Raw genomic sequence first — 24,332 nt, forward strand, 5'->3', positions numbered from 1 at the left:
CACTTTCTCCCTTCCTCTCCGTCAGTCTCACTCTCTTTCTCTCTACCCCCACCATACCCTCACCTTTTTTTGGAAGATGATATGGGGGACCCAGATGTTACATTTCACTGGCCAATGGTGAGCAGAGAGGGGCTGGATTGGTGTGCACTCCCAATGCCCCTTCTTTTAAAAACGGCTCAGCTCCTGTCCTCCAACTCAGCAACTCAACTCACGGCGGCGGCTCTGCTCTGCTCCACCAGCAGCATCACACACCTGAGAGAGACTGAGGCAGCTTCTTATTGAGCTAAAAACTCTTTTTTTTTTCTTTGTTACATTAGGTCAGTTTGTTTAGGGGATCAGAGACAGAAATAATAGTTTGTCACTGAAGGTGTGGGACCATGTTGGAATTAAAAAAGGTGGCGTTCCTGCTGTCTTTCCTGGCTTCAGTGGCTTTATGCCAAGGTAAGTGAGACTGAAAACTCAACATTTCTGTTAGAGAAAAGGCATGATTGAATTATTGATTTATTTTAGTATGATGATGCACCTAAGACAGACAACTTTAAGATACAGTGTAAATGGAGTTGCAGCTATTTTTCATCTTGCCATTATAAGTAATCACAAACTGTAAGAGCAAAGAGGCCAGAGCTCATGTGAGTTTTCTGTGTTGACGACATTTCCCTGAGGATGTCAGAGCAGAGGGGACTCTCAGGAAAGTGCCTGGTGATGAGCTCATGTGATAGAGGTGTGTGTGTTACTGTGTGTTTATTCATAGACCACCTCAGTAGTTCTGAATCTGCAATGCTGGGGCACCAGCTCAATTCAGCACCGGGCTAATCAACAACACGTGGTGATAGAAAAGGAGGTTAAAAGGAGGAGGAGGAGGAAATCTTTACAGTGAAAACTCTTCATTTGGTGCCCATGTGGTCTGGTATAAAGAAAGAGAAAGCTCTGTTGATGATAGGATAAGAGGTGTTAATGACACTTAGGCTCTGGTTGCACCACTTTTATTATGATATAATGACAAACTGCAGTTCAGTAGCTTTCAGAAGGCCTGAATTTTGGAAAAATGGAGCCATGGTGCGCTGACTTTTAAGATCTCACAAGTATATCAAAAATTCGATTTTAGAGTCTAAATTCTCAATTCAACTCTTTTGTCATGACATATCATCTAAACAAGGGCAAGATGATGCCTCTCGTCTTCCAAACAGAAAGCTCCCTCAACCCCTATTTTCTCTTATCATCCTTTGGAAGTGCTCCTTATAAATGTCACCAGTAGTAGTACTTTTTCCAAAACTGTCTTTCTCTGTCTGCCTTACAGCTGCTCCTCATTAACAGGAGCTGGCACTTCATAAAAGCAAATGACTCTAAATACACCTTAATGGTCTCCATATCTTGTTGGGCTTGGGCTGCGGAGTCGTAAATGTCTCCCAGAGGCTCTGTGCCATTTGCTGATGAGTTTATCAATGACAGTTCGTAGAAGCAAAAAAGAGGTTAATGTTAAAACGATGATTCAGATTGACTCACACTGGACTGAAAAGTGTGCCACAGCTGCAGCTGAATGCCAACCTTAAAATGGATTGTAAAATTTTACACCCTGGGCCGAGCTCCTTCAGCATTACATCCACATCTTGCAGTAAGCTGGTGCATTTTTGTCCTTGTTTAACCCTGGGAAGTGGTGCCAGTGGCCCTTAAAGATATAAACCTGGTCACCTTGGTAACAAGAAGCAATAATCACAAACCAAGTGGCCCATTCTCCCACCTGCTGCGTTTTCGCTTGGGTAAATGAGAGAATGGAATAAATGGAGGGGTACAGAGCACAGGTAAAATGACTTTACCGTCCACTTTTCCCCCCGTCAAACTGGCCAACATGTCACTCTTTCCTTTCTGCTTTTGATGGTCGTCTCAGCCCTTCTCTGCGTTACTCGTGACGCCTGCATGTCTCCGTCCTTCTGCTTGTCTTCATCTGTTCACTTATTATTTCCAACCTGTCTCCCACAGGTATTTCTTCACATTCCCTATTTTAGCCTTTCCACACCTTCATGTCGCGCTGCTTTATTCCATCAAACGCTCTCTCTTCGCCTTGTTCTCTGTCACTCTCTCCATACACCTCAGAGCTCACAGATTTACGAGCTGTTTGCCTATTTGAAGGCGGCAGCTGTTGCTGAATGCTCACTGTAAGTCAGAGGGGAAAACAGCAGCATTACCAACTCTAAGCACAAGTCCTGCTTTCAGCTCTTCTGTTACTGTACTGTTACTGTATGCAGGCCTGTTCAACCAACCAGAGGACACAGTCTTCTCTTGCATGATTGTCAGGCAGAATTGGTGCGTGCGTGTGTGTTTGCGTCTGTGTGTGTGTGTGTTTTAGCAGCTGGAGGGCTACTTCTCCAGATGCTGACCACTGTCTGCTCCAAACACTGAACTGTCTGGCCAGCTGACTTTAATGACTGAGACAGGAATTACCACAGATTAAATGAAAAGGCACAAATTCCCATTAATGACAACCTCGAAACCGCACAACATATTTCATTTCCCCTGTGAATTTATGTGTCAAGGCATATGTAGATGGACCAAGTTATTATTTATGGCGGCACTACTCTGCTGCTTTCAATTGAGCTATTTCCAGCCCCCGGCTGTGTACCTGTGCACAGGTGCAGGGGTTCAGCTGAGGACTTCCACATATTTTTCATGCTGAAATTCAACGCTGCCCAAGAGTGTTTTTAATAGCATTTTGGAGAAAATACCTAAGAACACAAAGCCTTTGTAAATCTCTGAATCATGTGGTTTATTTGCATCATTAGTTAATGTCAGGGACAAAATTGCAGTTTAAAAGTTTTAATGAGCCACAGATGTTTAAGGAATCAGACGTGGATTTTTATTAATAAAGAACATCGGGTTAATGAGAAAGATAGACTCAGAGAGAAAAAACAGACTCTGCCGCAACACATACCTCTGTGAAAAACACAAGCCTCACATACAAACAACTTCCATCTGACATGGCAAGCAGGTAATCACACACACACTATCACTCGGCATGCACGACCATCACTGAATTCATGCATGGAATCTCTCTGTTTTCCTAAATTCAAACATGACTACGCTACATCAACAAATACTTCACAGCTTTGTTTTCTTAAGTTTGTCCAAAAGTTTACATAACTTTGAGAAGACGTTTGTTCTCACATTGTCCTCTTCTTAAGGAGCTGGAAGATAATCAAATGAATCCAGACTTGTCTATCTGCCAACCTACATCTGGCACAGCCATCGCTCTCTGATCTGCCTGAAATCTTTGTGGGTGCAACCTCACAAAGTCCAGCATTCCCCCCATCTTCTTCTCTTCAGCAGCTTTTTATTAAAGTCTGGAGATATCAGAAAACTCCTTGTCAGAAACTCAACTACAGCAAGGCTGCTTTTTTTTAAAAGGCCCTGGTGATTATTAATAGAGGATTTGTCTTTGTGTTGCCTGGCAATAAGAAGACCTGCTGTATACCAGAAGCAACCACTGTGATGTTTGTCATAAAACCCAAAGATAGTGCTCTAAAATAAGAGTTGCAGTTGTCACAACAGACTCATGAGGGTTAAAGACGACAATGGGAGCTATATGGCTTATACACTAATCCAGTAGCTATGTTTCAAATATGCCACTCACAAAGTCTGGAATTCAGGTGCTTGGAAAATGGCTATAACGGGAAGCGAGACTCTAAACTTCCACAGATTTACTTCCCCTTTAATATATTTGTGCACCAGTAATGTATCTTGTTACCTTGTCCATGGTTTATGAGGGTCACAGTGAGGTTGGCTGAGGTTTATAATAACCAGCATATGTGGGGGTCCGTGTCAGAGGTGAAACTGCAAGAGAAGAGTGATATGTACTTATGCATTCCATTACAGTGGCTGTGAAAAGTCAAATCAGTCAAGACTTAATTGAGCAAAGCACAAAATGTAAAAATGATTCCAAAAAGCAACAAAGACAGCCCAGCATGTGGTCAAAATAACATCATCTGATCGTAACATAACATAATAAAATCAAAGGGTGTTTCTGCAAATGAAAATCCTGACAGGGTTAGTAGAACCCGACGTGAAGTGAAGCATTGACAGTAAGCCGTACAAGGTTAACAGGACCTCTGCCAGAAGATTCATGTTGTCATCCATGTCCTCATTCAGCCCCCGTCTTCTCTGAGCTTTGCAGTCGACATAATTTTGAGCATAAATTTGGCAAATTCCACAACAGTTTCTGGGTTCAAACAACTAACACGTATTGTATTTTTAATGTGCCGTAGTGCTGTGATCCTTGGTATTATCAGAGTCTAATACTACCTTTATTAGTATTTTTTACTTATATTCATGTGAAGACAAAGAGTGGTACCGATGCTGAAGTTGATCACTTCAGTTAAATTCTTAAACAACAGAAAGGGAAACTCATATAAAGTTAAATAAAATCATCATTACGCTATGGAATCTGTGAATATATGCTAGTTACTGATGTACTATGCACTGATATGAATCACTTTCGAAGTCATAAACAACATTAGTTGGCAAGACATCTAAACATACCGTTAGAAATAACTGCAGTAAGAAACACGGTTGAGGTGTAAATGATGACAGATCACACAGTGTGTGCCCAGATCTTCTCCCTCTTCTGACGTGATTCACTGCATGCAGGTACCCTTACACAGAGGAGGGACTGCTACATCTTAGCCAGCTGCTCAATTAATAAAACTATGCTAAATGTTAAGATTGATTGAGAACATAGCCCAAAAAGATAGACTTAATAGAGACAACTTTTGTTGATCTTGTGTGTGAACGATCAGTATTAGCCCATTAGTGTTAGCCGAGCTAGTGTCTTTGTTGTAAGACAGACTGCACAGATGAGCAGATGACACGCTACTTTTCTACATGCTTACCATGTGTTTTAATAATGTATTGGGTTTTTATTCACAAGTAAATCTACCCAAAGAGCCGGGAAGAGCAAGTGTTTCCTAGACCCGGATTAGTGACTTGATTGATTACACATGACGTATGTGATCAGGTTGTCCTTAACGTTGATCGCCATCACCATTGTTATGGGGTTTTGACCAAGCTGCAACCTCCGGTCTAAAAATATGAGTCCAATGTGGAAGTGTTAAAAGCTGCAGTTCATGGAGAATCTGCTTGAGGCCGGCTCCGGAAGTCACATAGTCTGGATAGCTCATTTCTCGATCAGCTCACACTGTGAGGGGGGTGAATTTTTTTCTAACGCGGCAATTTTGAAGATATTGAGATTACGAGTCTGCCAATGAGAGGCACAGCTGACTGCGGGAACGCTGTAGCTGTTGGCTAGGAGGCTCAAACTACTCCTCTTTACGTCGCACTGGCTCCACAGCAGCAATATGCCTGCCGTCCCCGATTGGCCTCAAAACAGCTCTTCAGAAACAGATGGGGGACGTCACGGATACTGCGTCTATATTTTATACAGTCTATGGTTTTGACCAATCAGAATCAAGTATTCAACACAGCCTGATGATAAAGAGCAATAATATCTACAGAGTACGCTGGATATAATGAGCAACAAAACATGTTACCTAACATGTTGCTTGATATTTTATATGTCTTACTGACGGTCAAGTAATCACTCCATCAATTTAACCATGTTTTCCATGATGACAAATGCTGATTCAGCTTCACAAAGTAGTCATTTTACAATAAGTCATTTCAAATAAAAAGACAATGATGTCCTCTGCCTATTTCAGGATTTATGGTGGGTTTCATCATATTGCTCTGCCAAACGACCTGATATAAAGCAACAGTCATTAATTTATCAAAGCCTTTCCTTTGCGTAACCAAGCTTTTTGTCTCTAAATCTAACCATACCTCAGTCAAACCACTTTCCCAAGCTGATTTAAGTGACAATAAATGTGCAACAGTTTTGGAAGACACTGACAATGATGGAGAACTGACAGAAGATGTGTTGTGAATGAACACTGCATTTTGTCATTTTGTTGGCAGGAAAATAAAAAAAAATCTTGAAGCCAAAGAAAAGTTTAAAAGAAAAATAATGTTTTAAAGCACAAACATGAACAAGAACAGCATTTTAGGGACGACTTTTAGTAGCTCTGAAGTGGAAATCATAAGTTCTAACCTTGCTCCTTCTGGCTTGAAAAACGTGTTATTTGCTCCTTGATGAGGTAAATTTCCTCACATACCAGCCATATGAAACATAGCCCAATAAAACCTTGCAGCTTTTCAAATTCATAAAGTGTTAACATGCTAGTCAAAAAGCACAATAAGCTCTGTGAGTCCGCCTCTGGACTCCGGCCAGTGTATATCTGCCATAACTGAGGTCACTACCCCAGCGTTTGCCTTCTGCTCGAGCTAATCTGGGTTTCCTCTTTTAACCTTCTAAAACCATTAGACACCTCGTAAAACTCGAAACGAAGAATCATTCGCTATTTAGCTTTCATTTGCAGACATCTTGAAGCGATAATAGGGAGTTGACTGGTTCTGCTGTGAATTCTCTTTGTTTAGGTGTGAATGAGAAAACAGACTGTTGCGCAACAAGAGCAGGAAAAAAAAGCTGAATAGTTTCTTGGTAATAAATGTTTCCACTTTGAGGCACAGAGGGTAATTAATTAGCCACAAGTTTGGACGTGAAATTTAATTAAATTAAACAAATAAAGGTTATTCAGGTCCACTCACCACATGCTTTCCCTTTGAAAAGTTATTGAAAAACTCTCAGAACAAACTTCAGAGCATGCAGATTGGAAATACTTTTTTATTCAGTGACTAAATGTTGTATCAGGAGATATTCACTTCAGTCGTAGAAGACTATTTTAAAATGCTACAAGCCTCCAAACAGGCACATAATCTAGTGGACAGAAGAAATAGGGAGGAAAGATGGTTCAATTTGATTTACTAAACTAAATCTGCAAGCAGAGCCACATCTGCCCAGCAGATCAATGTGAAAGCATTTGCTTCTGTTTATCAAGTGATTCCAGTGTATCAGAGAGACAAAGCCTATGTGGAAACGTATCAATGCTTTCTGAAAGCCAGAGGCACAATAAAGCATCATAAAGGTCAGCCGACTGTCTGTATTTGACCTGAAAACTTATGTAATACATTTTTGGACAGTCTATCTTTGTTCTATTGAGCTACTGCCCTTCTTTGCTAAATCTTTCAAAAAACATTAGGGGATGAAAAGAAATGCGCTGGCATGACAAGAAAGAGCTGAAGTGAGCCGTAAAACCAGTGTGGACTGGGATTGATACTGGCCTCTGCGCTGGGACTCTCTCCTCGTAAAATCAGCAGCGTCTCTCCGAAAGTGCTAAGTGTTTGCACATATCACACACACACAGGCACACACGCATGCTAAGGTATGAGTTCCTTGTGTCTCTTTCATGCACCTTGACATTTATGCTTTCCGTGCAGCCTACGTGACACTTGGAGATGAGAGGTCAAGCAAACAAGTGACATTTTTGAAAACATCCAATTTTTGTGAAAGTGAATCAATAGACTTCAAAGCATGTGGGAAAACATGACATGGGGCCAAATTTGCAAAGACTGCTGGGATCAATTCCTCATCTAATAAGTGCTTTCATGAAATCATCACACGTGCAAAAAAATTAGTATGATGTAAGAATGACTCAGTGAGACAGGCATGTTGTATGTGTGTACATCATAGTCATATCATTACTCCAAAAGAAAAACAATCTGCAAAGAATTGCAGCATGAAAGCTGGTGTGTACGTGTTTGTATGTGTGTGTGTGTGTGTGTGTCTGTGTGTGTGTGTGTGTGTGTGTGTGTGTGTGTGTGTGTGTGTGTGTGTGTGTGTGTGTGTGTGTGTGTGTGTGTGTGTGTGTGTGTGTGTTTGTGTGTGTGCTCTGCGAGGTGATGGAGCAAGTTTACGTAAAGTTTTCTGGCTCGGCTGCAGGCTAACAGATGACTCGGCATGCACTGATTTGTCACAGCTGGAGCTTGATTAGCATCCTCAGCAGCGGCAGCTTGTTGATGGATCAGGAGGAGAAGGGAGGACAGGGGGAGGACAGGCTGGGAGGAGGGGGAGGCAATAAGCAGAGGGATGAAGAGATATATGACAAAGAGCATGAGGAAGACGATGGATGGAGAGGATGTTCCACAGTTTGGATGGAAGAGTGCAGGGTGTTGCTGCCAATGTGTGAGGAGCGAGGAACTAAAAGGCATTTAGTAGCAGTGGTTATATTTAATAGGTGATTTACATCTTAGGGGAAAGAGGAGAAAAAGAACAGAAATTGGACAATGGAGCTAACAATTTTCTCCCTTTTAGTAGCCCCAGAAGTGTAGTCGTCGTTTCAACACATAGAAAGGACGGAGGGCCTGTGGCTAAAATGAATTAAGTGAAAAGGGAATGAATAAAAAGAGAAGGGCAGAGGACAGACATGTATTAAGAAGAGCCTTAAAGCCTTACAAAGGGCAGAGTGTGTGTGCATGGTTGTGTGTCTGTGAGTATTAATACTTTTAGTCAATACATAATAAACAGTATAAATCAGATTTTGCAATAACGTGTATTGTTATTTGATTTAATCAAGATTCCTATTTTTTCTCATTTTGGAGCAGAGAAAAAAAATGTTTGTAATAAATTCTAATAGGTCATGAAGCTCCGAGCCTGCAGGGTAAATATGAAGAGAAATGTGCAGAGTAAATTATTTAAGCTGGAGGATGAACATTGGATGTTGTTTCTTTGTATTCAGATGTTTTTCTTCCTTCTCCCAGGATTTGTGAGGACCAGGAATCAGTCAGACAGAAGCAGGAGAGCAGCCATCAACGCTTTCACCGACACGCAGTCAACAGGTACTGAATCTATCAGCAGTGGTTTCCAGAGCTGACTCTGTGGCAGGAGTTTTAAAATTGTGAAAGCTGAAAGGAAAAGGCAGAGGGAGAGATAAATGGAAAAAATAAAACTGTGTTGTTAAAGAGTAAAGAGTATATTCCAGTGTACTTAAAAAGCAAGAAGTTGTTAACTGAAGTCTTATCTGCTGATTGGTTACACTTCATTGGACATCTATTTACTTTGAAAACTATAAAAATGAATAATTCAAACCTTAACACACAGAGCTGACTCTGATTTTTTAAAGTTACATTGTTTTTAGTAGCTTCGTTTTGTCACTAGGCCAAACACAGTTTCACTGAATCAGTATCCCGAGTGCACAGACATAGCAATTTAAATTCAAATTTCCTGTAGCTGTTCCAAACATGCAGGCGTCTTGCAACTTACATTTGACAATCAGATGGTTTAGTATTTATAGATCCATCTTTTTTCTATCATATGTTTTCATACAGGCTGTTGTCTAGCCCCTCTCATCACTGCACCCTGCAGCCCTGCAGAGAATTTGTATTTACTGGAAGAATTCATTAGTTCTTGAACAAAAGATCTCATCAGTTTGCTTATCCATCCTTTTGTTTTTAATCCCTCAAACATCCCCAGAGGATGTGCTCAGATTTCAGAACATGCAGCTGACTAAAAATCTAGACAATATGTCTCATCATTCAGGCCAGGAGGCCTGGAAAGAACCTGGACATTGCACAGCTCCCTGGGGTGCATGAAGTCAGTTTTAAATGGTGGTAGCAGACCCCCTCTTAAAGTTTGCAACCCATCCCAGCAGTTTTCCTGTTGTTTCTTGGTTCTGACCCATGTCTCCCCTTCGTGTAAAACCAGCTACAGCCCCCCCCCATCTCCCCTCCTTCATTTCTGGATCCAAAGCTGAATTGTTTTCTCTCTGTCTGCCTCTATTCGTCTCCCTTCTATGTGCTCCCAGGCGTGACAGAGTGGACGTCTTGGTTCAACATCGACCATCCTGGAGGGAACGGGGATTATGAGCGCTTGGAGGCGATTCGTTTCTATTACAGGGAGAGAGTTTGTACGCGGCCTATAGCCATGGAGGCTCGCACCACTGACTGGGTGGCAGCAGCAGAAACGGGGGAAGTGGTTCACTCCAGTCTGGAGAAGGGCTTCTGGTGCATCAACAAGGAACAACCCCAGGGCCGCATCTGCTCCAACTATCATGTCCGCTTTCAGTGTCCCCCAGGTAGCTCTTTAGACGGCAGCTCAGGACTGTACAAGATGTTACATTACAGAGACAAACATTCAGCTATCAGATGAATGAAAACACATTAACACATGCATGCATGTGAACACAGGGTACAACTATGTTATCTAATGTGTCCCCTGTTCATGATTCATCCCTGTTACATTTTGTTCTTCAATGTGCGTTTAGTGCAGAGCTACTGGACTGACTGGAGCGAGTGGGGTTCCTGTTCAACCACCGTTTGTGATGACGTAGGCATCCAGGTCCGCCAGAGGAAATGTGTGAACACCCAGCCCATGCCTCTGCTGCTGGTGCCAGCATGTCAGGGGCATCATTCAGAAAGGAGGGAGTGTTCCAATCTTCCATGTACAGGTGAGACTTACGAGCAATAAACTGATACAAAAACATGAAGTATTACGTGATAAGACTGTATATAAAACAAGTATCTGTTGGCGGGAGCATCCTTTGAAGAAAAGACAAAGGTCGGAGATCCCAAGTTGGCAAGTATTTTCACTGTTCAGATTAGAAGCTAATAAAAGTGAAGCTCCACATTTATAATCTCTATAAATAGATAGAGAATTTGCTCATACATGCAGAATCTGTGGTGGAGGGATCTGAAGCATTCTGGTTACTTTCTTTTGTCAATTTGTGGTCCCAGTGGTTCAATTTGGTTGCATGCAGGAAAAAACAGTCATAACTGAGATCCAAAGAGGCTGAATGCATTGACTTGAATTAAATATCTCATCTCATCAGCAATTGAACTACAATAAATTAGCCTTTAGTACATTTCTGTATGCACTATCTGGAGTTTTGCCATAAACACATCCTAACTTCATCACTCCTGTCACAATTACTGGTTGGACTGTAAACAATGATCAGCACAAGCAGGGGTTAGTCTTCACCCAGATATTTGTTATATGTTATCTGTATCTCTGCTGGCCTTGAAATACTGGCCCTCGCCTCACACAGCAGCTAAATCATCATCAGTTCAGGGATATCTAGGAAATATTTATCTGGCAACTGGGAGCTTTGTTGTCAGCTCAGCTGTGATACATAGCATGGTGCGTCCTTGTTAATGCCAATTAATTGACTGTGAAAGCAAGAGAAACCAAGAAACAAAAGAGATAACTCAGCTGCAGACCATTGGCTGCTGATTCCTTCAGTATTAATCAGTGCTGGAGTGGTTTAGTTTTGTACTGAATTAACTGAAACCAACAGTTTGGACCAGCACCAGACAACAACCGATCATATCAAGCTGTCCTGAAACACAATTGTTACAGCTGAGGTTGCTCCATTTAAAAATTGTACTTTTTTCTATTGATTCTGACATTATCGCAAATGACCATGTGTCATTTTCCACTGAGTGGTTTCATGCAGGTACCTCACAGAGCAGAGCTTTTTGTAATCAGCAGTCGTAAAACTGCAGCAGTTTAATCAGCTTTCTATTTTGAATGCATTCATTTCTGTGTAATCCCCACTTCAAAAGTCACAGTTATCATGCATCCTAGAGTTTGAATTATAAAAATTAGGAATAAAATGTATCACAAATTTGAAAAAGAAAGCATTACTTTTGAAATCATGCTGCTATCCTTTCTGCCTCTGTGTTATCAGCAAACTGGGGTCCGTGGGGTCGCTGGGGAACATGTTCAGTGACCTGTGGTGGAGGTCGCAGGATACGAAGGAGGAGCTGCGTGAAAAGCTCAGATACTGTTCAATGTACTGGACGGCCTGTTGAAATACAGAAGTGTGGGAAGGGTCAATGTCCAGGTATGTTGAGCCCGTGCAGTGACAGTGTAATATCTTTCCCTTGAGGTGTGTTTAAATCTATCTGTGTCTTTCTCCCTTCAGCCAAATGTCAGCGTGAATGCACCGAGGGCCGGCCCAGTGAGGACTGCAGCAGGTGTGTGTGTCAGGGTCACATGCTGCATGGAGAGGTCCACACAGTGACTAATGTCCCTGTTGCTGGAGCGTGGGTGGCTCTGGCCAGTCAGCCTAAGGTGATCCGAGCACGGACAGATGCCAAAGGTCACTTCAAGCTCCCAGGAGTTTGTTCCTCCACCTCCACCTTGATCTCCATCCGAAAGGAGAAGTTTGCTCCAGTCACTGTGTCCACCTCCAGTAACATCACTGGGTTGTCATGGGTACATGCTGCTCTCAAATCTGCTGGTAAGTGTTATTGTTTTCTGATAAAAAAAATCTATTAACATTTTGAACTATATTAAAAGGTAGTCCAAAAATTGTTTGTTGCTTTTACATGAACCAAGGACAAGGAACAGAAGCATTAACTAAGAATTCTTCTGGCTATTTCTTACAAGAGCTATTTCCATTATTAAGAGTTACCTCAATCTCATTCTTATTATTCCACAACACGCGTAAATCCTCCAGTTTTGGATTCTCAGGCTGTAAAAAACAGAGGATTGATAATACTACACCATAAACAGTCTGGCTTATCGTAAGACTTCACACTGTCCGGGACATTTTCCTTCTTTGTTGCATAGAGACCAAATAAAAATAGGCCTGTGCTACTTTTTGAAGAGTAAATCTCCCAACAACCGTTTTTCATAAGCCCTGAGACCAATGTGGGGATAGAATGAAATGTTTGACTGAGTTTTATTAGGTCTTGAAACTCTGCAGCAGTCATTAACATTACTCAAAGTTAAGTCTTAAAGGCTTGCTCCTTTCTACTTTCCACAGAGAAGCCGTACATTGTGAAGCACCCGGAGGACAAAGTCCGTTACGAAGGGGGGCGAGTGCTGTTGTGCTGCAAGGCAACTGGATCGCCAGCACCTGATAAATACTACTGGTGAGATGAATGATAGTGCTGGCACATTTACAATGACACTACAACACAAAGAAACTGCCAACTTCAGAGTATTCTTTCCAGATTTCTTTGCCTATTCAGAGGCCACAAACATTCTAATTTCACTTGTAGTACAACAAGATTAATGAAAGCATTTTTTGGACCCCTACTTTTGTCTGCAGCCCTAAGAGTAGAAATTGTCTTTGGCAGCAAATTACACATCTTCATTCACCAGTTAATACTCTACCCCTTGGTTCATAGAGGGTGGCATATATCAAATATTTTAAAGGTTTTTTGCTGCCAACACCTGGCTGCTGTAATTGAAGAACAACACTGGTGAGGCTGAACTGAAACAGTACAGATGCAGGCTTCAAAAAACAAAGAATATCAATGATCATTTAGTGAAGCTTTGTCGGTCCAAATCTCAGAGCAGACTAAGGCATGCTAAGAAAGTAAGTGTGGTAGAATCAGAATATTGTTTGAAAGCCACATCAAAATGTAGCCAATGGCATGCCATGCCATATACCAGGGCTATTCAATTAAATATTTGGTCGGGCTGGATTTTCAGACTAAGGACATGAACTGGGCCGGAAATTTTTAGCAGACAGTGAGCAAAGTTAACCATTTAAAAGAAAAACAAATAGATAAGATAACAAACACACTGGATGTTTATTAATGTATTGCCACATCCAAAATGGCATAAACAAAATAAAAGAGCAGTACTTAAACTAAACCTATGCTGAAATACTGCTTCTTTAAACTTTACATTACAGTTGCTATTGGGCCACTCAAGGGTTGCTTTCGGGCCGCATGTGGCCCACGGGCCGCTAATTGAATAGGGCTGCCATTTACCAATAGATCATCAGCATATGCCATGTGGCTTGGCCAACGGTATGCCACTAGGGAGCCAGTGGCATGAGGCAGCCACCAAACCGGTGCACCAGTCCCCTCACTGGTAAACCACCAATATGTCATGATACATTGTTTGTCTTTATTGACAACTTAAGTGCAGCACAGTGGGGTAAATAGAGGAATGTATCTGTCATACGTCTTTCCTGTGTATGAAAGGTTTGGATGTTTCATACCTCTGTAATGACATACAAGTACTTAGTTTGCAGTGGCAACTACTGTAGCCAGTCAGAGTAATCATCAGCAGATATAAATCATTCTCATCGTTACATGCAGCCCAACATCTATGCCACTTAAATGTGCCATTTTAAAAAACAGCTAACTCTGAGTTGATAGCAAGAGGTATGCCATTCAAAATATTACCTCAAGGCAAAGGTTCCTTTGAGGTGGGAAAACATTATATCTGCTATCAATCACTCTGACTAACTACGGTGGCTAAGCTAACAAGCTTGCCAACAACCAAAGCTAAATTACTTTTATGACAGCACCAGGCGAGTGAATGCTACATGCCCCCGGCCCCTGAGTAGTGTAGTGTTGAAGCGTAATCCAACTGAACTACCAGCATAATATACAGCTCGTCTACTCGCATATGGCATGACATGTCCCTGTCATATGGCGTACCATTCCATCAGCCACTTTTTGATGCAAGCAATGCCTTGTTTTGTTCACCTTTTTTTTGTATAGTATGCTTTGATGTAATTTGGGATTTTTCTTTCAGTTTTGTCAAACTAATTATAATATGCATTATTTTATATCCATATGACTACTTTTAAAGGTACCACAATGGGACTCTGCTGGACAGAAAGGTGTACAAGTATGAAGAGGACCTCGTTTTGCGGGATCTAAAGCTAGAGCAGTCCGGACAGTACTACTGCAAAACCACCAGCCCAGCAGGCAGCATCAAGTCCTCGCCAGCCCTCCTCACTGTAATCGGTATGTATGGTCTAAATTCAGAATCGTTAAAGATGTGTATCATCAGTGTTGTTATATTTTTAGTTAGAGTGTTTCCCTGTCAAAAAAAACATTCTACCGTTATAGACTCAGAGGATGAGTCGGGGGACTAGAGCATATCCCAGCTGACACTGGGCAGATTCAGGTTACATCCTGTACAGGTTGTCTGGAAAATACCAGGCTGATATAAAGTCAGACAATAACAGGTGTTAACTGTTGGGTAATACTTTTGACACTTAGTAAGGTTTTAATCCCAAATGTTGTGGAGAATAACAAAGTAGACCAAAAAATAAAGAAATCCCCCAATACTTTTTCTTTTCTATTTAGATTGTTCTAAGTTTATTCTTAGCATTCATGTTTTTTTCCACGAACATACATAAAGTGCTAGAAAAGAGTTGAGCCACCAGTTTTGTAGACAAAAAGTCATTTTCTTTAGCTGAAAGTTTGTTCTCACGGTCAGGATGACAAAAAACTCTCTTCTTGTCAATGTCACAGTGATGTAATTCAAACTGTAATTCATCATCATCAGCCTGTAGAAAAATTAATTCACTGTGATAATAGTGTGCGGTACACAGGGATTATTGCTCCGAGTGGCTGCTATCCCAGCTCACTTGACACTGACGGATTAAGTCAAAGTTCTACACAGGCTTAAGTAAAACCACTGACAAAAAGCTAACAACCACAATTCATTTGATTGTATAAAGAGCTGCTGCCTCAGACACTGAATACACACTTTACAAGGAATGTCAGCGCTGAGCTCAAACTAAGTCATCCATGAGACATGGCCATGCATTAAGAGGATTCAAACAAAACCGCAGTGTCCTACAACTGAGGGGGGGAGTAAAGCGGCTGTCATTAGGGAAAAAGAAAAAAACATTACCTACAAAGCAAATAGGAAAATAAAAAATATCAGGGCTCACAATCTGGCTCTACTTTGAGCAGTACATTTTCATTATGTTTACATTGGTTGAAGTTCCAGCTCTCTAAACTGGGATTCTTTATTGTCTGAGATGGCTCTGGACACTGTAAAACCTCAAACCCAATTTATCCAGAACACCCAGTATTGAGGTGAAATCCAAGTTTGTCAATAAATCCAGTTTTTTTCCTCCCTAAGTCAGACAAGTATGCTTTTCCACATCCGCGTAGGAGGACTACACTTTGCTTATATCCTTCAGGAGCTATCCTTCAGCCAAGACACATATTAACAAACAGGGTTTTCATGGACGAGTGCTAAAGCAATCTATCTGAAGTCACATGCCAATCCTAGCACTCCAAAAGTAATTATGGTAGGAGCCACTGTGTGTGCATGAAAACACCTGCGTCAAAGAGCAGGATGAAAATCTTTAAACTGAAAACAGTTTCTTCTAAAAAAAATCAATATGCAGGAATGTTAGTTCTCTCTGACCTTTAACACAATTTATGTTCAGTTGACAAACGTAACATAATTTATAATCAAGGGAAACTTAAGTCTCTGTTGGTAAAGCCATCAGAAGTTCTGTAATGATATCTCATAAACATATCCCATATGTGTCTATAATTACTGACTTATTTTGGTAATGGGGATACTTACCTTCAAGCTTAACCGTGATATCATGAACATAAAACTATTCTGCCAGTGTCTGGGTGAACAAGGAATTATTTATTTCCAACTCCCATCTGGATGGCTGTTAAAGAAATATTCTCTTCCACTTCTTTTATTACACTTTAAAGTTTATTTTACATCAAACTTGGCCACATGAAGGTACTCCCAGGGCATGCAGAAATTGTGTGTATGCATCCATGTATGAAAACAAGAGGCATTAATCATTTTTTTATTGCTTCACCTGCAAGTTCCAGTGTATTCACTTTATATGCAGCCAATTCCAATCATGCAATGATTTACAATTACCCAGTACCCAAGGACCTCAGATTGAAATGAAACATTCGAGAGGCTTTGTAGAAAAGGTACAAGTTATAAAAGGAAGTTTTGTAGAGCCCAACAAGGTTAACTGATCAGCAACAGCCCAGTGGGTCTTCATCATTAGAAATGATGCACATTTTTAAACACATTCAAAAGTCTCTACATGCAACATTTTGAGAATGAAAAGTGAGCAGCAACAAGCTAAACAACTGTATAAACGGAAAACGTGCTGCAAAACCGTGCCAATCGAAAAACACACAAATACAAATAACACATGCAAAAGAAAAATGCTGCAAAACAAGACATGATGACTGAAAGGTCGAACAATTTACTAGTGACGTGAACTTTTATCTAAACTTGACAAGATTGATTTTTTTTGGTATTATTGTTTAGAAAAGATAGTGGTATAATAACATTAAACTTACAGTAGCTTCAGGGCTAAGTTGGCTCCGAAGCACACTACACACTGCTTATTTAGAGCCTGGGAGCTGGCAGAGTCTGCTGATAGAGCCGATAGCAATGTTACAGAGATAAGTTGTTGATAACTTATGCTGCACTTACTGTAACATACTTTGTGGCCCATCAGAAACAATTTCCCAGTAAAAAGTTGCGTGGGTTGTAAAGTTGTGTCAGTGAGGCCTGGTCCTCACTGACACTTTACTCTGGTGGGACATATCATTATGTAGTCAGATAGCAAATTCATCACCACATCTCTCTCATTGTTTTCTGTCGATACCAAAATGTCATAAATGTTGAACAGCCCCAAGCACTTCAGTTGTAATGTCATGTTGCAGAACTTTTCTTTTGCATATGTGTGGGCATCTCTCTTTGCAGCATTTTGCTGTTATAGCAGCTGTACTGTCATTTGTACATTTTTTATTATTTGCAGTCACATTTTGGGGACTTTTGCATGTGTTTATGTATAGTTGAATCATTTCTGGATTTGCAACACATCCCTCCTGATGAATATCCTTTGAGCCGTTGCAGATCAGTAGTCAGTAGTCAGATCAGTTGTTGGCCACTGTGAGGCCAAATCTTGACCTGGTTAAGTCTGTGTTCATTTTTTAAAACCAAAGCAACATCAAAATGAAGTCAAACAGCTCAACCGTTTTTACAATAGGCAACAGCTTTTCTTGTGAAATTCATAAAAGCAGACTTGTCTTAATGTTATCACTTGTTTTATTCACAGCTAAAGGAACACCAGCATGCAATCCCACCCCTGAGACGCACCTCATTAGACTGCCAATGGACTGTGTTCAACCCGGGACAGACTCCATGTACTACAACGCTGGCCGCTGCCCTCACAACAAATGTGCTGGCTCCCTGGACTTTGATATGCGCTGCAGAGATGGAGATGGTTTCTGCTGTGGGGTCCAAAGTATGGAAAGTCGTACAATTGACTGTGGGAGCTACAACCTCCCTATCCGGGCAGTGACAGAGTGCAGCTGTCAGAAGTGTGTCCAGCCAACTATACTGGTGCGTGGCAGAGTGGTCACAGCTGACAATGGGGAACCTTTGCGTTTTGGGCATATCTACATTGGTAAAGAGAGGGTGGGCACCACTGGATACCAAGGAAGTTTCACCTTAAAAATAGCTCCTGACACAAAGAGATTAGTGGTAAACTTTGTTGACCCCACGGAAAAGTTTCTTGACACTCCAAAGGTGTTCATATTTGATAAGAAAAGTGGTGCCATCTATCATGATGTAAAGGTCATGAGAAAGAAGAAACCAATTGATATCAACGCAGCTGAGACCAACTCTATTAGCCTTGGTGACATAGAAGGGGAAGACCCCATTGGTCAGTTGGTAATCCCTCCCAACTCTTTCCACAAGGACAATGGTGAAATCTATGAAGGAACTGTGAAAGCCAGCGTCACATTCATTGACCCAAGAAACATCACCACAGCAGCTGCAGCCCCTGGTGATCTCAACTTTGTGGATAATGAGGGTGACATGCTCCCTTTGAGGACCTATGGCATGTTTTCCGTGGATTTCAGAGATGAGACCAACAAAGACGTCCTGGGAACTGGAGCTGTTCAAGTCCTCCTTGACACACAGCACGTCAAAATGGAAGAGCATATTCCCAAAATGAAGCTATGGTCTCTCAACCCAGACACAGGAGTCTGGGAAGAGGAGAGGACTTCTCCTACACAACAACTACTGGTGGTCATGGGCGGAGCAAGCGAGAGGAGCGCACATTCTCATAGGCAACATGGAGATCAGAGAACGTCGGCTCTTCAATTAGATGTGCCTGGAAAACAGACGCTGCTACGTCAAAGTCCGTGCCTACATGAGTGACAAGTTCCTACATACTGAACAGTTAGAGGGTGTTGTGATAAGTCTGATAAACTTAGAACCAAAACCTGGGTACTCCTCCAATCCAAGGGCATGGGGACGCTTTGACAGTGTCATAACTGGGTCCAATGGAGCCTGTTTACCAGCTTTTTGTGATGCCCAAAGGCCTGATGCTTACACTGCCTACGTTACAGCAATGATGGGTGGAGAAGAACTGGAAGCAGCTCCCTCCTCCCCCAAGATGAATCCAAACATCATTGGAGTGTCTCAGCCATATCTGGACAAAATAGACTACCAGCGCTCTGACCATGAAGATCCAGCTCTGAAGAAAACAGCATTCAAAATCAACTTGGCAAAACCCAACCAAAACAACCTTGATGAGACTAATGGTCCAATATATCCGTATCAGAATTAATAGATGTGAAATGCCCCTGTTGATTCCAATCACTTCAGGTTCTTCAGAGTGGAAAAGGACAAGTATGAATACAATGTTGTTCCTTTTGAGGAGAATGATTTGACGACTTGGACAGGGGACTACCTCTCCTGGTGGCCAAATCCCCAGGAGTTCAGAGCTTGCTTCATTAAGGTCAGGATTCAAGGTCAGAAGGAAGTGATGGTCAGGTCAAGGAATCTTGGAGGAACACACAAAGAAACAAAAGGCCAACTTTATGGCATAAGAGACATTCGAAGCACTAGGGACATGCGAGAAGCTAACACCTCAGCAGCTTGTGTGGAGTTCAAATGCAGTGGTATGTTGTTTGATCAAGCAGAGGTTGACAGATCCCTAATATCACTCCTTCCACAAGGAAAACTGTCGCAAGATAGGCACCAACAGCCTCCTACAAGAGTATCTCATCAAACACCCACCAGTTGCTCAAAACAACGATTCCCATGCATTCACAATGCTAGCCCCTGTTGATCCTTTAGGTCACAACTATGGCATTACACAGTCACAGATCAGAATCCCAGGTTGGCCAAGGAAATTGGTATAGGCCGCTGCTTTTATGGTACCTCAGATGGTTTCTCCAGGGAGATGAAGTCAGATTCAGGAGTTGCGCTCACATTCAGCTGCCCAGAGAGGAAAATTAGCAGAGAAAGCCTTTTCCAACGTCTGCAAACCAACCAGGTCAGACACTATCTCAGATGGCCAGAGACATGCGAGAATCAGAGGGACTGCAGGTACAGAGATCTTCCACCAGGGTGGTGGCTTATCCTTCAGAGCAGCGGACTGAGAGTCGCAGAGTCAGCTCTTCAACAAGAAGGAGAATGTCCATGCGCACACAGCAACGCCAGTAGATGTGCCAACAGGTAGGTTTGATTATACTATGGATGTGCCATTAAATCGACAGAATCATTTATTGTGCTGTTTCTTTTCATTTCTAGGACTTCGGGGAGGGACTGTTATGATGGCATCAGGTTGAGGAAGTAAAAGTTGCCATCTGTTGATGAGTGTGAACTCTCTCCTGAATATGGAAACCCCAAAACCAAGACAGACAGCATTTCAGCAAAACTCCAGGAATTGAAGATATTCATCGACTTTTACTTACTTGAAGGGTTGGTATATAATTGTTTCCTTCCTAATAAGACTTGCATCATCTGTTTTTAAGAATGCAATGACTGGCATTTATTTGATTAGCTGTGGTCTAACTTATTTCAAGGAACATACTTGTCTGATGTTGAGAGTGCAATTTTTATAGTTTTAATTTGTGGCATTCTACTTTTGGTGTTTTGCCGACATCTCTCAACACTTGAATTGAAACCAAACCTCAAAAAACTGTAATATTACGCCAGTCCCTCAACACTTCATAATTGGCCATGCTTTCCATTAACTTCTCTCCCAAGATTGAAAAGGAACTTGTTTCCACTACAGTAGACACTGAGCCCTTTACAACCTAGAAACTCTCTACAACTGGGAACTCTCTTCATGAAGGGCGTGGAACAATCAAAGAGACAAAGTAGATGCAGTGGGGGGAGGCATCTGCCACCCAGGGGAACAGAGGATGTTTTCAGTCATGCTTGTTGAAGTTTTTCTTTAGCATGCACTGTTATTCAGCCACACATCCTTCCACATCTATTTAAACGTTGCAAGACCAAAACCTTTTGCCAAGACAAGCATGGATCTCCTACTAGGAACTGGTGTCCAAATGAGAATGGTTGATGGTGTATTTTAGGACGGACTCTTTTCAACTGCACATTCCAAATTAACTTTGCCAAACATCATGTTACTCAAATGTTACTCGAATTTGTATTTTCCCCAAAATCTGTCAACCATTGCAGACTCCTGTACTGAATCAGTCGTTTTTATAATGTTGGGTAATGTTTTTGTGAGTGGCCTTTGTATCTAAAAGTGCAATAACTATGTAATTTAACTTAAGAATTCTTGAAGAAGCATGTAAGAAAAATGTGGAAGTACATAGATGGTGCTACTGGTGAATTGTCCTTCAGTGCCTGTGGCAGTAAGTGTGGATAAGGGTTTGCACGATCTTGAATAAGACTCATTTTGAGTTATTTGTTGCAAATAATTTAACTACTCTGTAATCAATTTTCAGTTCTCTTAATTGCATAAAATCTATAAAACTCTGTACTTTGCTGCATGACTGTGTTGATTTTACAGTTTGTACACAATATTCATATTTTCAACTCTAGAAGAAATCCAGTTAGAGGAGGTGAAACTTTTCTGTTCTTTGTCAACAAAACCTTTTTCATGATGAGGACCCTCAAGTCTATAATGGACACATGTCATCAACCCTGCCATTATGACAGTGTGGCAATATGGTTTGAGTACATATTTTGATGTATAATGAGACATGGATTTTTACCCCAAAATAGTAAGTAATAGTAATAGAAAGACACTTCACTTGCTGATAAAAGCTCCAAACTTGTTTCCATAAAATAGGCCATAACAGACCCATGGGAGAAGCTTTTCAAGCTGAGCTAATCCAAAACCAAACAAGGGAGACCACAAAGAAACTAGGAGAGGCCGAGAAGTAAATATTAGCCTTCTGTTAATAGGCAAATAAATTACATATTCCCTTGAGAACTAAAAAGTTTTGGTCTAACTTCAACAAATAGCTAACAAATTAATTTGCAGGACACAAGGCAGTAATCAAGTACTGAGCCCAAAAGTATTACAGTCTTTCAAATGGTATCAAGTCATTCCCACAGTTAACTCTAGACATACTTTCTGCTCTATTCATTTAAGCAGATAACATATCCATTAATCATGTGCAACAGATTTATTGTTTGTGTGCTCTAAAAAGTGTTGAGTGTAAAGAAAACCTGATATTACCCACAACAATCATATCTGTACCCACTTCAAACAACAATCTCTTTCCAAAATGCACTTGGAGAGGCACACTCCTGAAAACACTCAAAAAAAAGTAATATGGGTTGACAACACATCGAACCTTCACCATTACCACTGAACTCTCTAATCACAGGCCTGTAGGCTATCGGCAACAGAATAGTCCGGATCTCCAGATGAAAACAAACATCACCCTGCAGCAGATGTAGCATCCACCCTATAAGAAAGATGATGATTGAATCCAGGTGTGGGAAGAGATAAGCCCTATAAAAATGCAATGGTGTGTGAGGTCAGCTGAGGAGGACCGACAGCTGTAGAGCAACTGGAGGAAATGTTAGACCAAAGACTTCAAGAGACAGAGGGGAGGAGGGGATTATCCAGTGATGGATTTAATCATTTTTGGGGTACTGTTTGGTAAAAGGGGGAAAAAAGGAAGGGAAAATATTAGTGGTCTTTGGCCTCGCAGTCAATCACTTAGAAAACATCAGGCTTCAAAAGTGGTTGCACATGGAAGAATGCAGGTTTTAGAGGAGAATGCTTTGACAGGAGAATTGGCTTATTCATGAGGAGAAACCATCAGAGGAGTTTGAAGGACAAGGTAACAATAATAGGCAGAGTAAGCCATTATGTAAAGCTGTGCATGGGAAACTAAACTTGGCTTTTAAGTAGTTACTTTGTCTTCTGGGGAACTTCAAAGAAGGATAAACGTCCTCTGCAATGTTTGGTTTGATGACTTATGAAAAAGTATGAAGAATTAAGTAGCCTACAGTTAAAAACTGAATGCAACACGTAAAACATAAAGCACTCATTCCATTTTTAATGGACAATGTTTGTCATTTAGCATTGGTTAGAATGCCAGTAGGACTAGCAACTGCTGCATTTTAACTTCAAATCTAATATCCCATGAGTTAATGGAGTAAAATGTTATTGTTGTTTGTTATCAACCTTTGAAGAAATAGCTTGACGTTTTGGGAAATCGTCTCATTGACTGTCTTGCTGAGTTATATACGCAGGTCGAAAGCTCTAACATTTCTCTCGGTGAAATCCAAGTCTACAGCCAGCATGCTAGCTTGGCTCAACATTAAGACTGGAAATGGAGAAGAACTTGCCAGGGTCTTCAGGAAACCCTGCTAGCATTGTATGGCAAAGCAAGCCAAAAAATCTAACAAATAATCCCTTATAACATCACAACTTTTAATGTTAAGCCGTCTTTATACTAATCTAGCTTGCCTGCTGCTTAATGCACTGTAGCATCATACTGACCACACAGATGTGAGTAGTATCAATTTCATTTATAAAGCTTCCCAAGACAACAAATCATACGTACATTTCCCAAGACCTTGAACTATTCTTTTATTAAATACAGTACTTTTATTATAGCTGTAGCAGTGCTGGAGCGCTCAGGAATTCATACTCCTTAACGTACCAGTTAAACTCCAGGGGGTGCATTAAATGTTGACTGGCCCTATTTCACATTTGGGCAGAGAGGCACTCACACTTTTTATCTACCAGAAACCTTGAAAAATTCAGTGGTAACTTGAGCACAAATAGATTTCCTCTTTTGTGCTGTCCAGCTGGTCTAAAGGAAATCAGAATTGACTTGGCAATGATGCACCCTTTTTCATCTACTTTGTATAGTTTACTGAGGGGAATGTTTATCCATCACTGACGTTCAGACAGCCACCTGAGCTCCATAAAAACAGTTGCATTAATGAAATCCTGCTTATTCTCTGTAAACGCTTCAAAATTGCATGGTGATGCCGATTTTTTCTCTATGACTTACGTTGGTATGTGTAAATTGTGTATTGTACGGAATCTACTAATACTGTAGAAACAAGAAACTGTAAATAAATGATTTTGTGTAAACTTTTTGATTCATTCTGAGTCGTGCATTAAGTACTAAATCATGGAAATGAAACCACTTCACTTTTCTGAAGATACAGAAAGGGTTTTATTGTAATGTAAAAAGAAAAAAAACAGACTTTTGCTTATGTAAAATAATCTAACGTGAATTAAACAATATAGGATAATGTTCAGGTTTGCATAAATTACAATAAATACAGTTAAATCAAAGCAAAGCAATGGCAGCTTACAGCAAATGGATTCAAGTGAATGTTTCTGACACTGGCCAGGGAAATAGTTCCAATAACAAACTAATAA

At 41.0% G+C, this 24,332-nt stretch overlaps 1 protein-coding gene across 1 annotated transcript; it reads left to right on the forward strand.

Moving 5' to 3' along the window:
- Positions 1 to 377: 377 nt before the first annotated feature.
- On the forward strand, positions 378 to 20,963 carry cilp2 (cartilage intermediate layer protein 2). Its single transcript, XM_034705906.1, is given in 15 exon segments — positions 378 to 441; positions 8,701 to 8,778; positions 9,744 to 10,013; positions 10,203 to 10,385; positions 11,625 to 11,780; positions 11,862 to 12,179; positions 12,708 to 12,816; positions 14,498 to 14,655; positions 17,763 to 18,707; positions 18,710 to 18,772; positions 18,775 to 19,676; positions 19,678 to 19,807; positions 19,810 to 19,986; positions 19,989 to 20,176; positions 20,252 to 20,963. Coding segments are annotated over 14 exon segments (3,729 nt in total). The 3' UTR covers positions 20,165 to 20,176; positions 20,252 to 20,963.
- The last annotated feature ends 3,369 nt before the right edge of the window (positions 20,964 to 24,332 follow it).

The sequence above is a fragment of the Notolabrus celidotus genome, chromosome 2 (genome assembly GCF_009762535.1).
Source record: "Notolabrus celidotus isolate fNotCel1 chromosome 2, fNotCel1.pri, whole genome shotgun sequence".
Taxonomy (NCBI): domain Eukaryota; kingdom Metazoa; phylum Chordata; class Actinopteri; order Labriformes; family Labridae; genus Notolabrus; species Notolabrus celidotus.